Source organism: Equus caballus, chromosome 14 (genome assembly GCF_041296265.1).
Source record: "Equus caballus isolate H_3958 breed thoroughbred chromosome 14, TB-T2T, whole genome shotgun sequence".
Classification (NCBI taxonomy): domain Eukaryota; kingdom Metazoa; phylum Chordata; class Mammalia; order Perissodactyla; family Equidae; genus Equus; species Equus caballus.
Genome location: NC_091697.1, coordinates 43,627,151 through 43,646,481, shown reverse-complemented (window position 1 = coordinate 43,646,481; position 19,331 = coordinate 43,627,151). Strand labels below are relative to the sequence as shown.

At 48.0% G+C, this 19,331-nt stretch overlaps 1 protein-coding gene across 7 annotated transcripts in view; it reads left to right on the top strand.

The window, feature by feature from the left end:
- The window catches only part of HMGXB3 (HMG-box containing 3), a 47,352-nt gene extending 28,707 nt beyond the window's left edge, over nucleotides 1-18,645 (top strand). For all 7 annotated transcript variants that reach the window (XM_005599304.4, XM_023617444.2, XM_005599303.4 and 4 more), the window contains 9 exons: nucleotides 2,494-2,795; nucleotides 3,317-3,444; nucleotides 7,105-7,236; nucleotides 8,401-8,585; nucleotides 11,613-11,832; nucleotides 13,428-13,561; nucleotides 14,355-14,471; nucleotides 16,022-16,231; nucleotides 17,250-18,645. In XM_005599304.4, coding sequence (XP_005599361.2) covers nucleotides 2,494-2,795; nucleotides 3,317-3,444; nucleotides 7,105-7,236; nucleotides 8,401-8,585; nucleotides 11,613-11,832; nucleotides 13,428-13,561; nucleotides 14,355-14,471; nucleotides 16,022-16,231; nucleotides 17,250-17,717 — 1,896 coding nt within the window. In that variant the 3' untranslated portion in view covers nucleotides 17,718-18,645. The remainder of the gene's footprint in view (nucleotides 1-2,493; nucleotides 2,796-3,316; nucleotides 3,445-7,104; nucleotides 7,237-8,400; nucleotides 8,586-11,612; nucleotides 11,833-13,427; nucleotides 13,562-14,354; nucleotides 14,472-16,021; nucleotides 16,232-17,249) is intronic.
- Nucleotides 18,646-19,331: the final 686 nt, after the last annotated feature.

Sequence of the window (19,331 nt, the reverse complement as noted above, 5' to 3'; positions counted from 1 at the left end):
GAAAGGCGTATCACAGCCACATCGTGGAAGATCTTCAATGCTAGACTGGGCAGTTTTTCAGGCGGTGGAGTCCCACTGAATGTCCTTGAGCCAGGGAGAGGCCCAGAGAAGGTTACATCAGGAGGGAGGCTCATGGGGGTTTGGAGAGGACAGGACTGGAGAGGTGGGGAGAACTGCTTCAGGCTGCAGGGCTTCTTTGCATGTGGGGAGGGGTCTTTCTGGCAGGTGCCTCCCACCCTCTGGCCTTAGTCTGTTTCTGTGCTTGAGGTGGTACTCTGAGGGCATCCTCCTGTGAGAACGGGGAGTGGAACAAAAGCGTGTGGGCACTGACCGCTTAGTCAAGAAGACACTGGGACTCGGAATTGAGAGGCTTGTCTGGGAGTGACCGTGAGCTGGAAGCTTCCCTCTCCTGAGTTTTAGTTTCCTCATCAGTAAAACAAGGTGACAAGATGGATTCGATCTGGGCATTTTATTCTCAGGGCCATGAGCTCTAGAGAAGACTCAGAATTGAGCTTCAAGAAATCTGTAAACCCCTGAAATTGCATGTAAATGGGTCCATAGCTTCCATTGGATTCTGTTGCTCCGCCAGGTGCCCTCTGCTGGCAGTGAGCTTTCTTGCTGGACTCTCCGTGCATTTCGTGTGTTCTCTTCGCTTAACGGAGACCACACCCTGTCTTCACTCCCTCTTTTAGCTCCCCGTGAGACCATAATCTCTTTCAGGGCCAGTATATCTGTTTCTTGCGTACCTTTTAACCCTGGAGCTTGCATACACAATGTGTTGATCAGTAATTATGGAATGGAATTGAGTTCTGTGTAGGTAGATGCTCTGAACATTCCTTTTTCCTTCTCTCTTGCTGTAGCTGTTGGTGTGGTTTGGAGTACAGAAGTGGATGTTGGTCTAGATACAGAGCAATGAGGTGACTTAATTTTCCAGGTCAGGCAGGAATTGCCAGTTGATTTCAAATCCCACTCTTTTATTTTTTTCTGTCTTTGGCTAACTGGTAGCTTCCTAGCCCCGGCACCATTATCTTTAGACATTCTCTCACCTTCCAATCTCCTAAATTGTAGAGAAATAAAATGTCATTATTGTTTTCCACAAAATAAAACATGGGTCAGAAACCGGGACCTTTGCGTACATTGCTCTTTGGAGCCCCCTGGTGGCCATATGTTTCCTATGCAGTTTGTCTTCAGCGGCTGTAATGAGACCGCAATACCTCTGGGCTGTAACGTCTTCCTTCCTTTCCATCTTTTATCCGTACCTCAGAGCCAAAGGACAGTATTTCTGCCAAGTGGTCTTCCAGCCCATGGTTCAACATGCTCGTGACTGGGAGCACACAGCCTCCCAGGGCAACTCATTCTAGTGTCAGTCAGCTCTCCATTCATTCATTCTTTCAGCAAGCAGATATTGATTGACTACTGTGGGTAGGACTTGGAGATACAAAGATGAATAGGACAAGGCCCCTTCCCTTGAGGAGCTTGCAGTCTGGTTGGGGAGAAAGATAAGTAGCCAAACTATTATAGACAGTGAGATGTATATATATATAGACCGTTGTCATAGGTGTGCAGAGTTAATGGAAAGTTCCATCTTGTTATCAAGTAATTAACTTCTATAGAACAATGTATAATATATCCAACAAATATGAATCAGCATCTTTTGTGGGCCCCAGACCTCATGCTGGTGTTGGGAGTCAGTAAATAAGCAGGGACCCTATACTCACTGAAGGCAGGGACAGTGGTTTACCAACTGTGAGACGCTGAATTTGGCAGTAAAGGAATGGACTCTGGGAGCACGAGGGAGGGAGTAATTCATGCTGCATTTGCACAAGGGATCAAGGAGGAACCTCCATTGAGAAGGACCTGTTTTTAAGCAACATTTCAGAACCTTGTTCCTGGAACCCTCTGACTAGTATATAAAGTCCCTTAGAAGCCACAGAATATTAAAGATAAATACTTTAAGCTTACTTAAAGTTTACTTACAGTTTATATGTCAAAACTACCATTCATAGAGTTTGCATTGCATTCCAGGCGTTGTGCTAAGTGCTTTACTTGTAATATCTCATTTCCTCTGTACAGCAGCTCTAGGAGATTACTAGTATTTTGATCCTCCATTTCATCGGTGAGGAAATTGAGGCTCAGAAAGATTAAGTAAATTGCCTTGGGTCGCACATGTGTAATTGTTAAGTGGCATATCCAGAATTAAAACCTGGGTCTGTTATTCTCCAAACCCCCTGCCTGGTGAATGGGAGCTGACTCTTAAATCCTTTACCAAGAGGTGTGCATAATCTTCTCGTTTTACTGATAGAAAAGCTGAGCGCCAGAGAGAGAAAGCACCCGCCGTCAGTCACCCAGTGAGTTACTAGCTGAGCTGGTTAGGAACCTAGGTTTCCCACCTCGCAGTCATGGGCGCCTCTGCCACTCAGTCTGTGATGATGTTAGCCCACGGCTGGCTCTTTGTGTCTTGGGTGCTTGGTGATTGATCCATTTTCTCCCCAGGAGGCGAGCTCACCGCTCCCAGATGTGCTGAGTGCCACAGAGCCCCTGAGCGCAGCCCAGAGGGAGATCCAGCGCCAGTCCACACTACAGCTGCTGCGCAAAGTCCTGCAGATTCCTGAGAATGAGTCAGAGCTGGCCGAGGTCTTCGCCTTGATTCATGAACTCAACAGCTCTCGACTCATCCTGTCCAACGTGAGTGAGGAGACAGTCACCATCGAGCAAACCTCTTGGTCGAATTATTATGAGTCTCCATCCACGCAGTGCCTTCTCTGTAGCAGCCCATTATTCAAAGGGGGACAAAAGTAAGCACCCCTTTCAGATATACCCTGCCCCTAGCTGCCCCGTCTGACTTGGCCCATGATGCCCCTTTTTCAAACAACTGTAAAGCTGTAACCTTTGAAGATGTTATTCTCCGCTTTTCTTAGGTTTCCTTTACTTTTTCTATTGCCAAAAGTAAAATAATAATAATAATTAGTAGTTATTCATTATTTACATTGAAAATGCCTGAAAATTATTGTCACCAACTTAGGATTTAGTTTACATCTGGACCCTCCAGCATAATGCTTGGATTTGGGAGTTGAGTGGGATTGGTTAAACTGGGTAATAAATTGAGAGTTATAGTAACTTTAGGGGTGATTCCACAGACCAAGTTCCAACAGAGTGGGAACACTTACCTAGGAAACCTTGAAATGCAAGCTCTAGCACCTTCGTTTGCCAACTGCATTAAAGTCTTATGAATTTTGCCGTTTATCACTGAGCCCTGGAACTAGATTAAGAGGTTGATTTCCCTTCTGCTTTTTGTTGGTGACATTTTGGGTACTAGCTCCCTGGCTGGGCCCCAGGAGTGCTGGCTGCTGACAGCCAACCGGCTGCAGGTGGTGACTGCCCAGGTGAAGATGTGTCTGAATCCCCATTGTCTGGCCCTGCATAGCTTCATGGACATCTCTACAGGTGGGTGCCAGCCTTTCTTCCCTCAGAGGGCCCCAACGCAGGCCTGAGAACAGCCGTGGTGGCTCAGACCTCCGGCCCTTTGATCACTGGACCTTCTCTCACATGGGTTTCTGAGGAAGAGGAGATTTTCCCTCCTGGATATCTCAGAAGAGAAGTCAGAACTTGGCCCCAGAAGAACACATTTACCTCTCAAGTGTTAGGACTCTTATGTGGGATCTTTAAACAAAGTTAATTTTAAAATTATCTGAAGAAACTGGAAAATTCTGACAAGTAAAAAGAGAAAACTAAAAAATCAATAGGAATCCTACCTCCGTGAGGTAAAACATTTAACATTGTGCTCTCTAATCTTCCAGATGTGTTACTGGTCCATCCAGAATATAAGAAAGCATGGAGGGATTTATAGGGCCATAGCTGTTCTTTCAACAAAAGCAGGGTTGTGCTGGAAGTTGTTTTGGAATGTGGGTTTTAAATTTACCATGGGCATCTTCCCATGCCAGCAAGTGGAGAAATACATGACTATTTTTAAGGAGTGTGTGGTACTCCATTTTGAAGTCCTCTTTATAATGAAATCTTTGTGTACAGCCTTAATTATTTCCTTTGGGCAAATGCTGAAAAGTGGAATTGCTACCTATTCACCCTTCCACTCTTCAACATCAAACATTTACTGAACATGCACCATGTGCCAAACATTGTGAGATTTGAATCTTGAGTTTTACATGTAGAATTGAGTGCTGAAGATTGAAGAGTATTTGTTACTTACTCTGTCTTCAGAACCTTATGGTGCCTTATTTTGAATTCATGCTTTTAAAGTCTTGTCTTGCCAAATGGAGTTTGTACTGTTTTATCCCCTTGCCAACAGTTAATGAGAGTGCCATTTCACTGCAGTCTATCTAGGCCAGCAGTACCTGGGATTATATATTTTTTAATTTTAACATTATTTTTAAATTGACGTACAGTAAAATTTACTTTGTTGTTGTACAGTTGTTCTGACACATGCACTGAGTTGTGTAACTGCCACCACAATCAATAACCAGAACAGTTCTGTCACCCCAAAACACTCTCTTGTACTGTCCCTTTGTAATCAAACCCCACCCCTCAGGCCTAACCTCTAGTAGCCGTTTCATGTGTTCTCCGTCCCTCTGGTTTTATCTTTCCAGAGTGTTAATATAAATCCAATCATAGTATGTACCGTTTTGAGTCTGGCTTCTTTGACTAAGCATGCCTTTGAAGTTCGTCCATATTGTTGCATGTATCAATAGTTTGTTCCTTTTTATTGTTGAGTAGTTTTGTGTTGGGGGGGTGTACCACAATTTATCTGTTCACTCATTGAAGGATGTTTGGGTTGTTACCGGTTTCTGTCAATTACAAATAGAGCTGCTATCAACATTTGTGTATAGGCTTTTGTGTGAACATAAATTTTCGTTTCTCTTGGTTAGATGCCTACGAATCACATTGCTGAGCCGTATGATAAGTGTATGTTTAGTTTTGTAAGAAGTTGCAAAACCATTTACCTAAGGATCTGTACCGTTTTGCATTCCCTCCAACAGTGAGTGAGAGTTCCAGTTTGCCCCCCTTGTCAGCACTTGGTATTGTCCATTTTGTTTTTGTTTCTTAGCCATTCTAATAGGTGAGTTTTGTGGTATCTCATTGTGGTGTTTTAATTTGTATTTCCTCAAAGATTGATGATGTTGAGCATCTTTTCATGGGTTTATTTGCCATCTCTGTGTCATCTTTGAAGTATCTGTTCAGTGTTCGGCCTTTGAATTGGGATGTTTTCATACCATTGAGTTTTTAGAGTTCTTTATATATTCTGGATGTAAGTCCTGTGTCAGATAAGTCATTTGCAAATATTTTCTTATGGTCTGTGGCTTGTCTTTCCATTCTCTTAACAGAATCTTTCACAGAGCAGAAGTTCTTAATTATGAAAACACCAGTTCATCAGTTTTCTCTTTTAGGGATTATGCTTTTGATGTTCTATCTAAGATCTCTTACCTGAATGAAGATCATAAGTATTTTTCCTATAAAAATTTTATTATTTTATGATTTACATTTAGATCTGTGATCAATTTTGAATTAATTTTTGTATAAAGTGTGAGGCCCAGATTGAGTTAATTTTTTTGCATGTGGACATAGTTGTTGTACCACCATTTGTTGAAAAGTAGTCCTTTCTCCATTGAATTGCCTTTGCTCCTTTGTTGAAAATCAATTGATAATATATTTGTGGGTCTTATTTCTGTACTCGGTTCTGTTCCATTGGTGTATGTCATCTATCCTTTTGCCAGTACCACACTTGTCTTAATTACTATAGCTTTGTAGTAAGTCTTATAATTGGGTAGTGTGAGTCCTCCAACCTTGTTCCTGGTTGAACTCTTTTCGCTATTTTAGTTTCTTTGCATTTCCGAATAGATTTTAGAATTGGTTTGTCAGTATCTACAGAATCCTTCTAGAATTTAAATTGGGATTGTGTTGAGTCTATAGATCAGTTTGGGGAAATTTGACATGCTGAAAAATATTGTCTTGCAATTCATGAGCATGGTCTCTCTCTCCATTTTATTAGGTTTTCTTTTTATTTCTTTCATCAGTGTTTTGTAGCTTTTAGCACATAGGTCCTGCACATATTTTGTTAGATTTATACCTGAGTATTTCATTTTGTTCAGTGCTAAATGACCTGGTTCAGTTTCTGACTGTTTAGTGCGAGTGTAGAAATATGATTGAGTTTTGTCTGTTGGCTTTGTACCTAGTAACCTTGCTTAAACTCATTTATTAGCTTTAGGAACTTTGTGTAGATTAGTGTTGTAATTTTTTAAAGTTTGTCAACTTGGTAGGTAAAACCTGGTATATCATTTCTTAATTTGTTCTGTTTATTTGATTCCTAGGAAGATTGTATATCTTTTGTGTTTTTTTCTCTTTTGTGAACATTTCCATTCTTCAGAGTATTTTGTTGACAAAATTTTTCCCCAGTTTATTAGTTGTACTTTAAATTTGTTTGTCATGTTTTTTTGGATACAAAGGGGTTTTTTTTCTTTCGATTTTTATGTAATCAGAGCCTTGATCTTCTCCTTTATGGCTTCAGAATGCCTTTGGTATCATGCTTAGAAAGGCTTCCCCATTCCTTTATCCCCTTCTTATTAATGGGAACACGTATGCCAGAATTTGCTGTTGTGCATTATATTTTGTGCCAAGGTAAAATCACTCTTTTATTTGTCTTAAATTGACTGCACTTAAATTCCTTTGAGTCTTTTATCCCGGGATTTGGTGTAGGGGTGTTTTTATAGCCTTTGTTACGTCCCCTGCACGTCCCTGGGCTGAAGGCTGCTCCTGGCCTTTCCCCTTGGTGCGGCTGTGAGAGGTAGAGGAAGAGTGACACCTTTGGTCATGAGGACTGAGCTGGGTGGTAGGGGGATGTTTCTTTTTTCATTAAAAAAAATTCCACTCTACCTATTTCATTACTTTCTCATTTAGCAATTTATTATGGACAACTTTATGTCAGAGCTTTTAGGTCTGCCTTATTCTTGTTAATGATGCATAGTTTTCTGTTTTATGAATGCACCATAATTTATTTAGCTGTTCCCTTATTCATGGACATTTAGTTTGTTTCCAGCTTTTTGCCATTTAGATGATGATACAGTGAATTTCTCTGTGCCTCTTTCGAACCTGCAGGTCTTTTTAATGTGGGGAACAAGCTGCTAGTGAGCCTGGACTTGCTTTTTGCAATTCGAAACCAGATCAAGCTGGGAGAGGATCCCAGAGTGTCCATCAGTGCTGTTCTGAAGTCGGTGCAGGAGCAAACAGGTAAAGGCTGGCTCCCTCCCTTTCCAAAGTTAGTCCTAAGCTCCCTGGGAATTTTCAGTGATGAGCTTTGGTTGAAAGAGTCCTTTTGGAGAAGAGTCTGATATTTTGAAAAGGAGACATTCTTGACTTCCTAACACACTTCTACTTTTGAATTTTATAAACACCAAACTAACTTTGGAAAGCATGCATGAGGGTTTCCATGCAGCCAGGAACCCTCAGCATGAGATTAAACTGACTTTTAGGAGCTCAGCCTTTGATTATAGGTACGCTTGACCTCACTGTGTGTTAATCAGACTCATTTTGAATACACAGCTCCTGGAGATCTGTTCCCAGTCCCAAGGCTCATCTGAGACCACCCTCCTTACTATTAGAAAATTTTCTTCCCCTTGCTCTCCTTACTTCTGTTTGTGCTTTTTCTGTCCCATTCCTGCAGACTCCAGGCCCCCTGTACCTTCCCTGCTGTGCGGTCACATGGAGTAGAGCACAGGTTCTAGGGTCAGACAAGCCTGTGTTTGAGTCTTGGCCCTGCCACCTAGTGGCTGTGTAATTTTTGAGCAAGCTGCTCTCTGTGCCTCAGTTTCTCCAGTTATAAAGTGAGGATAATAATAGCTCCTGGTTCACAAAGATGTGAGAGTTAAATAGGTTAATGTATTTAAAGCTCTTGGGGGCCAGCTCAGTGGTGTAGCAGTTAAGTTGGCACGCTCTGCTTCAGTGGCCTGGGGTTCGGAGGTTTGGATCCCAGGCATGGACCTACACACCACTTATCAAGCCATGCTGTAGTAGGCATCCCACATATAAAGTAGAGGAAGATGGGCATAGATGTTAGCTCAGGGCCAGTCTTCCTCAGCAAAAAGAGGAAGATTGGTGGCAGATGTTAGCTCAGGGCTAATCTTCCTCAAAAGAAAAGAAAAGAAAAGAAAAACTACAGCTCTTGGCAGTGTCTAGTGCCTGGTAGGTGCCTGGTAGGTGCCTAGTACAAGGCAGCTATAACTCTGATTGGAATTGCAAAGGCCAGGGTGCTTGACCCTCAGGGTGGTAAGTACTCTTGGGGGTTCTTAGGAGAGAAGCAGCCTGACAGAATTGCTATTCTTGCTGGCCTTTGGCTTACCCCCGGTGGCCTCAGGGTCTTTTTCTGTGACCCCAGTGCTCTTGCTCTCCTTCCAGAGAAGACTCTGACCTCAGAGGAGCTGAGCCAGCTGCAGGAGCTGCTGTGCAATGGCTATTGGGCTTTCGAGTGCCTCACTGTCCGAGACTACAATGACATGATCTGTGGCATCTGTGGTGTGGCCCCCAAAGTGGAAATGGCCCAGAGGAATGAAGAGAACGTGCTGGCACTGAAGAGTGTGGAGGTAAGTACCCCTCGACCCCCATGAGTGACTTTAGAACTGTCCTCACACTTTGGCAGCCACCCTCCTCCGTGATATCCCCAAGAACAGATGGCTCTAGTCCTGTCCTGTGTGAGGTGAGTGGCTTTTTCCTGCCGGCAGGCCAGACTCTCATAGGAGCACATGGGCCATTGTGAGGACTTAGACTAAGTGACGTGGAGAGCCACTGAAGGGGTTTGAGGAAAAGCGTGACCTGATCTAACTTAGGTTCTTAACTAAAAATGTTCAGACAAAGATATACCAAACTCGGGGCTTACGCATTACTTCTAACAAATATCCAAGAAATATTATGATTCCAGTCACAGCAGAAGCAGATGTACGTCCCCAACTCGTTGTCTAAGGCCATATAACCTTGAAAACAGAACAAGAAAACCAAACTAAGCTCATGAATGTAGATGCCAAAGTCCTGAATAAGATAATAGCAAATCAGATCTAACAGTGAATAAAGTAGTGCATTATGACCAAGTTTATTCCAGAAAAGCAGGATTGTTTCAACATTAGGAAATATACGAATGTAGTTCACTACTTAACAGTTTAAATGAGAAAACCCATACGATTATTTCATTAGATATAAACAAAGGCTTTCATTGTTGTTCAACCCCCATTTATAATAAACCTCTTGGCAAAATGAGAATAATAGGGAATCTTCCTTAACCTGGTACAGGGTTTAAAAAAAAAAATCCCATAGGTTGATTAACTCTTTCCCATGATCATGCTGAGAGGTCTGGTCGGCATGCGTAGGTATGGCGTGCTTCGTGAGTATGCTAGTAGTAGCACTGGGCTGGGAGCCTTCCATCTCCGAACTCGACCATAGTGACCAAGAGGACTGGAACATGACGTGACTCTAGGCACTGGACCTAGAGCTCACCTGTTCACCGTGGAGGGCGGTGCCAGACCTCTGGAGAAAAGCTTTGGTGTATTTGGCAGGGCCAGCTGAACATATTGGGGAGTTAATGTGTATTCCTCTTGTTCTTCTCAGTTAAAAAAAAAGTGCATATATTGGTCACATATTTCTGTTTGAAGGATGGTGATGCATAACAAGACATGAAAACAAGCATAGTGCTTCCTGGAGCCTTCTAAGTGGTCCTGGTAGATAAAATGAACTGCAAAAACTTTCACTTGTGTGTGATCTCACCAAGAGCTATTTCTAGACTCATTCAAATGTGCTTTCCTGATGGTAATATTAATAGTAATGCAGCTAGAACTTATTGAGCGTTTTATTCCAAGTGCTTACTCTGTGCTCAGTGCTTTAGTGGATGGCTTACTTCTTACCCTAACCCTGTGAGAGTTTTGTAGGTGAAAGGGCAGAAGCCCCGGCGGCTTGTCGGTTTGTCGAAGCTCACCCAGCTGGGAAGGGGTGGCGCTGGGACGTGAGCTTGCTCTGGCTGGCTCACTCGGAATCTGAGCTCGTAAGCACTGCCGTGCTCCCCAGTACCTCCTGGGGCTCTGAGCTCGGGTTTTTTTAAACACTTGGGCTGCAGAGACTGTTTGGCTTCCAGAATAGACAGAAGCCTACCTCCCTGCAGAGCTCAAGTCTTCTAGTCCTGCCTGGCACCTGCCTTGCCCTAGTCAGGGCTCTTTCCTCACTGAATGGACCAGCTCCCTTCCCTCTCAGTATGCATGTCTCTTCCCTTCTGTGGTGCTGGGTGTTTCCAGAAACCAGGACTTTATTTTCTTCCTTTTCTATGTGCAGAGAGGCGTGGTGTATGTGAGGAGAAGGAGAAGGAGTAGGGAGTATTCTGAAGGCTATGAAATGAAACAGGAAGTCGTTGAACAAATCTTAAATGTGCACTTATCCATGGGGGGACCGTCTGGTTGGCCCGTCCCATCAGGGACTGTGTAGACGAGGACTCTGGACTGATGACAATAACCACATCAGTTTGTGCACACAGCACACTCACCTGGCATTTCCTGTCCCCTTGTTCTTTGTGGAAAGGGCAGGCTCAGTACCTTGTGAAATTGGTGGGGGATTTATGCCATTTACTCTCAGCACGCACTAGTACCCTGTGAGGTGGGGAACAAAGGGGAGTAAGAGAGGGGAGGTGTCTTTGTGTAGAGCAGTTGTTCTCAGACTTACATGGGCGTAAGAATTACATGGGACAGTGGTTCTCAAACTTTCTAGTGTCGAGGGCCTGCTGGGCCCCACCCACCAGGTTTCTGAGTCAGTAGGTCTGAAGCAGGGGCAGAGAATTTGCACTTCTATCAAGTTCCCAGGTGCTACTGGTCCAGGGACCACATTTGGAGAACCACTCACCTAGGGAATCTTTTTAAACTGTGAATTTTAGGTATCGGCCCTATAAGTAATGCAGATAACTGTGATGGAGGTAGTAGGATCAGGGTCACATCTTGAGAACCACAGACAGGGCATACAAGAAGAAAAGTTGACTAGCACAGCTGCTGGATGTCTACACTAGATAAGTGAAGCTGCATGAGGTAGAGGAGAGAGCTGTGTGCTGGCAGGGTCTGGGAGGGCCTTCTGGAGGAGGTGAGGGATCAGCAGGGCCTTGGAAGTGGGTGGAATGTCACTAAATTTTATTCCGATGATTCCTGGCAGCCGGGGGTGGGGATTAAGGACTTGGGCTTTGGAACTAGACCTTGGCTCATATTCTTGTTCTGTCCCCTGCTTCAGGAATCTCACCTTAGACTCCCCTGGCTTGTATTGTAGGGGTGAATTAGATAGTGTCTGGCATATACAGGTCCTCAGTCTAGCTCCTCCCCTTTCCTCAGGCAGGGAAATTCACATAAATAAAGGTATAGATGCAGAAGGGACTTAGGGACTGTTCAGGTCTTGCGGGGTGAAGTTGTGTGGGAGGAAGGAATGTGGCCAAAGGCAGTTAGGTACTAAGATGTCAGATTTTGGGGTGTCCCATCAATGCATGACTGTCATCCCCCCCCACCCCGCCCCACTTGATTGTATCCAAAATGTAGGCTATTGTGTTGCTAATATTCTGTGGCTCCTACAGTTTGACCTTTTTTATCCTGACCTTTTAGTTCACCTGGCCTGAGTTCTTGGGCTCTAGTGAGGTAAACGTGGAGGACTTCTGGGCCACCATGGAGACAGAGGTGATTGAGCAGGTGGCCTTCCCCGCCAGCATCCCTATCACCAAGTTTGATGCTTCTGTTATTGCCCCCTTCTTCCCACCACTCATGAGAGGAGCTGTGGTCGTCAACACTGAGAAAGACAAGAACCTGGACGTGCAGCCAGTACCTGGTAAGGCCGCTTGGGGGCTGACTGGGGTCAGGGAAGGGCCCACTCAATAGGCTGGAACATTGTCCATGGCAAGACAGAGCAAATGGCGGAGAGGGGACTAGACCCACCTAGAGGGCTCCCTCTGGAAAGATAATGACAACCTGTGACCAAATCCCCTAGAGATTAAAGTCATGGTGTAGAGTTTCACAGAGCTGCCAGCAGTGTTGTATAGGCCTGACCCCCACAGCTCACTGTCAGCCTTCTGGGGTGCACTAAACTGAACAGTGGGAATCCTCTGACAAACGCTGATGATAAGGTGCCAACCCCAAAGATTCTCACTGATAACTGTAGGGGGAGGCCAGAGAGTCTGCCTTTTAAACAGGTCTTTCAGATGCTTTTGCAGATGTTCTGTGGATGTCCATTGAGAAGCCCTGGACTGGCTGTTGAGAGCATAGGTTTCTGACAACTTGGCTTTGACTCCCAGCTGTGCCACTCAGTCCCTATGTGACCGCTAGCAAATCCCTTCATTGCCCTGAGCCTCTGTTGCTTCATTTACAAGAGGGCATGGTACTGTTACCCACCTGGGTGATTGTGAAGATTAAGTCAGCTAATATAGTTAGAGTGTAGCTTTCTACTTTTTTTTTTTTTAACTGCAACTCAGAGTAAGAAATAGGTTCTGCATCACGACCCAGCATGATACTCATATAAGTATGCACAAGTGTGTGTAACTAAAACAAAACTCTCATAAAACAGTACTTTTACTTACCAGATGCAGTATACTTTCTTTTTTTCTCCTGAAGGAGATTCACCCTGAGCTAACATCCATTGCCAATCTTCCTCTTCTTTGGCTTGAGGAAGATTAGCCCTGAGCTAACATCTGTGCCGATTTTCCTCTACTTTGTATGTGGGTCACTGCCACAGCATGGCTGATTAGTGGCGTAGGTCCATGCCCAGGATCCAAACCCATGAACCCGGGCCGCCAAAAAGGAGTGTGCTGAGCTTAACCACTATGCCATGGGACCGGCCCCCATTTCATTTTTAAAATTCTGGATATGATCTGCTAAATTGGTTTATAAGTACTTAATAATGTTGCATTCCACTGGTTCTCACACAGTGCTTCCTAACGTTAGATACTGAGGTCCCACCTCATATGTGATGCTCCAAGGCCCAGGAATTGTTTTTTAGGGCCTCCACATAGTTCTGTTGATTTGGCAGGTTCAGGAATAGAGCATAAAGTGAGCATTTTTAAAATGAGGGCTGTTGCTCCTCTCGTTGCTGCAGTTGTGGTAAACGCCTGAGATCGTGGCTCTGAAACCTGTAAAGGGTAAAAGCTGACCCATTTGAAGGTTCTTTGCAAGGGTGCTCTGCTGCATATCCCCTAGACGTTCAAGGGCAGAAAGCCAGTTCTGAGAGACTTCACATATCTCAGAAGCTGTAGGACCTGCCTGAGACCACCTCCTCCAGCACCCAGGGCAGTGCTCGGGCAGAGTTTGCTTCCACTGCTCGCTGCCCTGTAGGTCCAGCCTTCTTGTTCTCACCCTCACATGTGAGGGGCGACCCGTGACCTCTGTTGGCTGGTGGCACTGCCCTTGCATCAGCACCGTCATCTCTTGCAGGCAATGGCAGCGCCTTGGTGAGGCTGCTTCAGGAGGGCACCTGCAAGCTCGAGAAGATTGGCTCCTACACTGAGGAGGAACTGCGGCACCTACTGAGGCAATGTGGCATCCCCTTTGGGGTAGAAGACTCCAAGGTGAGTGTCGGGGCAACAGTGGAGGTCGCCATCTGGGAGCAGGCTGATGGCCCATTTTTCTGGGCAGGCATACAGACACCTATAACTGTGTGCCTCTGTTGGGCAGAGAGTGCTGGCAGGCAGGGAGGCCTAGGAGATAGTCAGCGGCCAGATCGAACATGCGTGTGAGACCTTTCCCTCCATAGTTCCTCTGTGGAAGGCCGTGGGCCCAGAGTCTGCGATCAAGAATCCCGGTCTCCTGCTTACTGTGTGTGACCTTGGATAAGCTACCTTATGTTTCTGAGCCTCAGTTTCCTCACATGAAAGGGGGAATAACCAAAATCCCGGCCTCACGAGGTTGTTGTCAGGAAGGCACTTTGCACAGTGTTTGGTTATCCCCGTCCAGGCTCTCAGAAAATGAGTGCTGTTACATCAGTAGAGAGAGTGAGTATGTGTGTCATCCATCCGTTATTTACCTTCCTTCCTACTAATGAGCTGTTGAAAATTTTGTGCTGCTTTTAAGTCCCCCGTCAAATGTTAGCTTCTCTTTGAAGCTTCCCCAGCCCTGTCAAAAGTAGGAAGAACCCAGGCCTCAGAGTCTGGTGGCTTGATCAGTCTGGCTTGCTCTGTCTGTCACCTGGTCCTTTCAGGGCCTTGGGGTCCCCATCTGTACCTAGAGGATGTTGGCTGGTGAGGCTCCAAGGTGAGGCCTTGACGGTTTATTTTGCTTTGGGTATTGAAGTGAGCATTTGTGCTGTGCACCAGGCTGGCCCCTTAGCATTTATTGCTGTGTTTTAATCTTGTTCTGCCCCAGGACCAGCTCTGCTTCTCCTTGTTGGCCCTCTATGAATCTGTACAGAATGGAGCCAGAGCCAGACAGCCCCCACCTCATCTCACAGGGGGTAAAATCTACAAGGTGTGCCCCCATCAGGTAAGAGGCCAACACCGAGGAGCTGGGGGGGAATGTGTCCGTATCAGCTTGCCCACACAAAGAGTCTAGTTGATCCAGCTCATCCTGTGCGAGCTGGCATGTAGGTCACTGCACACCTCCTTACGGGTCAGGTGCCCCACTTTGGGCTAGGGAGGGAGCCTAGGTCATCATCAGTGAGTGTTTATTAAGGACCCTCCGTGTGCTCGCCCCTGCGTCAGCTGTTGAGGGTACAAAGGTGAGCCGCAAAATGTCATTCCTCCCTAGTTGACCTTGTGTTAGCGGGGAAATAAAGTCACTGTGGCTGGTGGTGATAGCTCTGAAGGAACTAGACAAGGACCTGAGAGACAGTAACGGGGAGGGACCTATTCCCCATGGGGCGGCTGGAGGAGGCTGAGAGCCCCAGTGATGGGCTAGGGAAGGAATGTTCCAGCAGAGGGAAGAGTGACGGCTAAGGCCTGACTGGGGACGCCTGGTGGGCCAAGAGGAGGCGAGTTTGGATTGGTCACCGGAGGCCAGACCGTGTAGAGATTTGTAGGCCAGACCTACAGTTTGGATTTTCTTCTGAGAGTGATGAGGGTGGACATGGGCTGATTTTGGTTTAGGAAGATTGCTTCCGATGTCTCTAGAGGGTGTAGACAGGGTAGGCTGTGGAATAGCTCCGGGAAGGTTGTGCCCTATATGACAGAGTCGGCCTGGGAAGACACTAGGGTAGAACCCCCTTGAACAGGTGCTGAACAGGGGAGAGACGGCTCAGCAGAGCCTGCAGCTCACTGAGGTGAGTGTAGGGTGACCTGGCTGTCGAAAGAACTGTCTGAGGAAGGTGCTTGACGCCTCCACCCTGGGCAGATCTGAGCCTGCTCAGAGGATTGTGTTCATGTGACTGGGGACTGTGTCATGAGAAGCAGCTGACAACGCAGGGGCGTGAGGGCTGTAAGTCTCAGGGCTGTGAGAGGGGAGTGCTTCACTTGGTGCTGCCGGCCAGCACTGGTGAGTGTGAAAGTAGGAGGTAAGAGGCAGAAGCAGAAGTCTTCAGTGCACACAGCTGCCCAGCAGTGGAGCGGCACTTGGGGGTTCCTGTCGGTGGAGGGGTTCCTATCTGGGGTCTGGTGGAGAGCTGCTGAAGATACAGATGCTTAGACCCCACCCCCAGAGGCTGATCCCTTAGTTTTGGGGCGGGCCCTGGGAGCCTCCCTTGTTCACCAGCTCTTAGCTGCTGGTGCTCGGCGGGGCTTGGAACTCCTGGTCTAATGGTGTGCTAGGTGGGGCACCAGCCTAGCCTCAGTGGGTGGGGCTTGGAGCAGATGCCCTGTGAGGGCTGCGCGCTCCCAACTCTTCCCTCAGGAGGGCAGGGATGAGCTGGCGACTTCATTTACAGACGGAAGTAGAGGGAAGCAGAGTATCGTGGGCTCTGGTAGGATAGCCGTGGCTTCAGTCATGAAACCTGATTGTTCGTCTTCTGGGAAGAAGTGAGTGAGAATGTGACTGAAGTCTGTGTGCAGATGGTCTTCTTAACCCTGTTGCTGTGCCTTCCATCCTTGCCTTACCCCCAGGTGGTCTGTGGCTCCAAGTATCTCGTGCGGGGCGAGAGCGCTCTAGACCATGTGGATCTGCTTGTCTCTTCCCGCCATTGGCCGCCTGTCTACGTGGTAGACATGGCCACACCAGTGGCCCTGTGTGCTGACCTCTGCTACCCAGAGCTGACCAACCAGATGTGGGGGAGGAACCAGGGCTGTTTCTCTAGCCCCACGGAGCCGCCTGTGGTGAGTTCCCTTCTGAGGAACTGGAGTGAATCCCACAGGCCAGCCACGTCTCAGCCCCTGGTTCTTTGGAAAGGCCTCGTGGGAACCATCTCCAGCATCTTTTTTCTCCATCAGTATTTTGTCTCAATGCTCTGGAACCATCATTTACTCCACACATTTTTACTGTCCGACCCCTGTGTGTGTTCAAGGCCACAGCATGTCATTAGTGTGCCCAGGGTATCCCAAACACAGGTATCTTGGGGTCAAAGGGGTGGCCTTCTAGATAGGCCTAGAAAATTGCCATCTTTGAGAGACATCATGCATGCTGACATATGAAAGGCCTGGACCATCCCTGTCTTGGATTTAACCATGAATGTGCTGCATGGCATGCCTGCTGTGATCTAGAGGCACAGTGGCGTAGAAAACACTGACCTTATCCAACCCTCTCCTTTTAATAAAGGGGGAAAGTAAGGCCTAGAGTGGGGAGTGGATCTGTCCAATGTCACACAGCAGATGAGTGGCAGAGCCTTTGTCTCTGTGTCTTGGTACATCATACCAGGCAATGGTTCTTACCAGAGGCACGTGCCCTCTAAGGCCAGCTGCACCCTGTGCCGGAAGAGACGTTAGGACTGGTGGTAGGAGGGGGGCGTCATTGTTGTCACTCTTCTTTTCCTTATTCCCTGGCCTGGGGCTCACTGGCTCTGTGAGCTCATGCTGGGCACAGCAGAAAGGCATCTGAGCCTCAGTGGGAGGCACAGCCTCCGCTCTCCCCTGCGGCCCCAGCCTGAGGTGACTAGGCCTGGTAATAGTAGCAGCCCAGGTCCTCCAGCATCTCCTCTGGGCTGTGGCCACTGTTCCTGTCCTGTACTCACAGGAGGAGATGGGAGCATGAGGGGATTGCACAAGGAGATGCAATAGGGGTGACGTGAGGGTTTAATCCGGGCAGGCTGACCCCCAGCCTTCACTCAGGCCTGCCACACGGCTTCTACCTTAGTGATGGCCTCGCGTCACAGTGGCCACTTCTCTTTCTCTCTTCTAGAGCGTGTCCTGCCCAGAACTCTTGGACCAGTATTATACCGTGGACCTTCCGGAGGCTGAGCACTCTTTCCAGCACCCAGTCACCAAGACTGCCACCCGGCGCATTGTCCATGCAGGCACACAGCCCAGTCCTGGTGACCCCAGTGCTGGGCACCACTCCTTGGCCCTGTGCCCTGAGTTGGCACCCTACGCAACCATCCTGGCCTCCATTGCGGACAGCAAACCAAACAGTGTCCGCCAGCAGCCCATTGCCTTTGACAACGCCACCCACTATTACCTCTACAACCGCCTCATGGACTTCCTCACCAGCCGCGAGATTGTCAACCGGCAGATCCATGACATTGTGCAGAGCTGCCAGCCTGGTGAGGTGGTCATCCGTGACACCCTCTACCGCCTCGGGGTTGCTCAGATCAAGACGGAGACAGAGGAGGAGGGTGAGGAAGAGGAGGTGGCTGCAGCGGCAGAATAAGCCAGGCTTTGTACAGGGACTGCACCATCTCTCTCAAGCCATAATGAGGCCCTCGCCCCAGGCAGATCCAGCCAGGGGACCAGCGGGAGTGTGCACCTGTGGGGAGGGCCTCTGATGCTGGGCCTGACCAAAGAGCTTCCGTTTCCTGAGCACAGTGAGGCCCGGGGTCCTTAGTTCTCAGCCTTCTGGGGGTGAGGGAGGCACCAGGACACTCCTGACTAGCCTGTAGAGAGCACTTGGGGGACATGTATGTTCAACAGAGGGGAAGGCTGGCAGCAGGTAGCTTCCACGGGGCCTGCTGCGGGTCAGGCTGGAGGTCCTGGGGTGGGCTAAGGTGGAGTCCAGCACTAGGTGGGAAAGCTGCTGAGGTACCCCTTCCCACCCCTGGGAAACGCTGTTTCCAGCCCCCGCAGCCACACGAGTTCCTTAGTTTGTTGCCTTTGACTCGAGGCCTCGGGGGCCTCCTTAGCTCTAGGGTCCCTTTGGGCTCTTGTTTCTCCCAGAGGAGGGATGACGTTTCCCTCTAGCTCTTCCTGCCCCAAATCTGGGGAAGCTGATGAGGGAGAACCGGTCGGCCACAGCTCTCTCCCAGGACTGTCCTCTCTGCCCCGGGCTTAGAGGAAGAGGATCCCTTCCTCCCTTCCCTGGCCATTGCTGCTGCACCCTCTGTCCTCTCTGGGCCTGGACCCTCACCACAGAGGGGATGTGGCCAGTGGGCATGACATAACCTGGCGGCAGTAGGAAAAACTCCCTTCTGTGAAGGGGAAGCAGACTGGGCCGTAAGGAAACAGCAGGACTGGCTCGAGTGCCCAAGGTTTGCTTAGGGCACGAGAATTGGCCATGTGTTACTTAACTTATTGAGAGGAGTGGAGTAGGTGGCTTTTTTCCCCTCCCTCTTCCCCCGACAAGAATAAAGTTTATTAAATTATCTGGTTTTGGTGCAGCAAGAGTCAATTCCATGCTCATCGTGTGGGGCAGAGTGTGGCTGAGCTCCAGAGGGGCTGAGCTGGTCACTCAACATGGAGGAGGGATGGAGGGAGGTCCTGGGAATCCACAGGCCCTTGGGCCACGCAAAGAACCAGAGGCCGGCTGTGTTAATGCTGTTAGTTTAATGTTGACAGAGACACCCCGCAATGTGACTGTTAGTGAGGATGAGTCAACTTGGGGAAGTGCATGCTGCTTGCTTGCTGTAGCCCGCCACACGGGTCCCCTGCCTTCCAGCTCAGAATGTGGGGGACTGGGCAGAACGCCCCAAACTTTTAGCTGCCACCTGGCTCACTATAGGAGTACCAGATCCAGGGTGGGGTGGGGCTGAGGAGAGAAGAGGGCTAGAGGGCAGAGAGTGGACGGTTAGATTCTTACAGAGGAGCCACCGTGCTCTGAGGGAGCTGAGCCAAGCACAGCCTCTGAGCACCTGTCTGTTCTCGCTGCTCCACTCAGAGAGGGACCCTCCCCTCTACCAATGCCCAGGGAGCCTTGGTTTCTCAATGTTAGGGCAGCTCCTAGGGATGCCCTAGGCATAAACTAGTCCATTTCCATTGAGACATGAGGGGAGAAGGGAAGAGAGGTCCTGAAAATGGGGACAAGGTTAAGAGTGTGTTGCAGGTTCTTCCT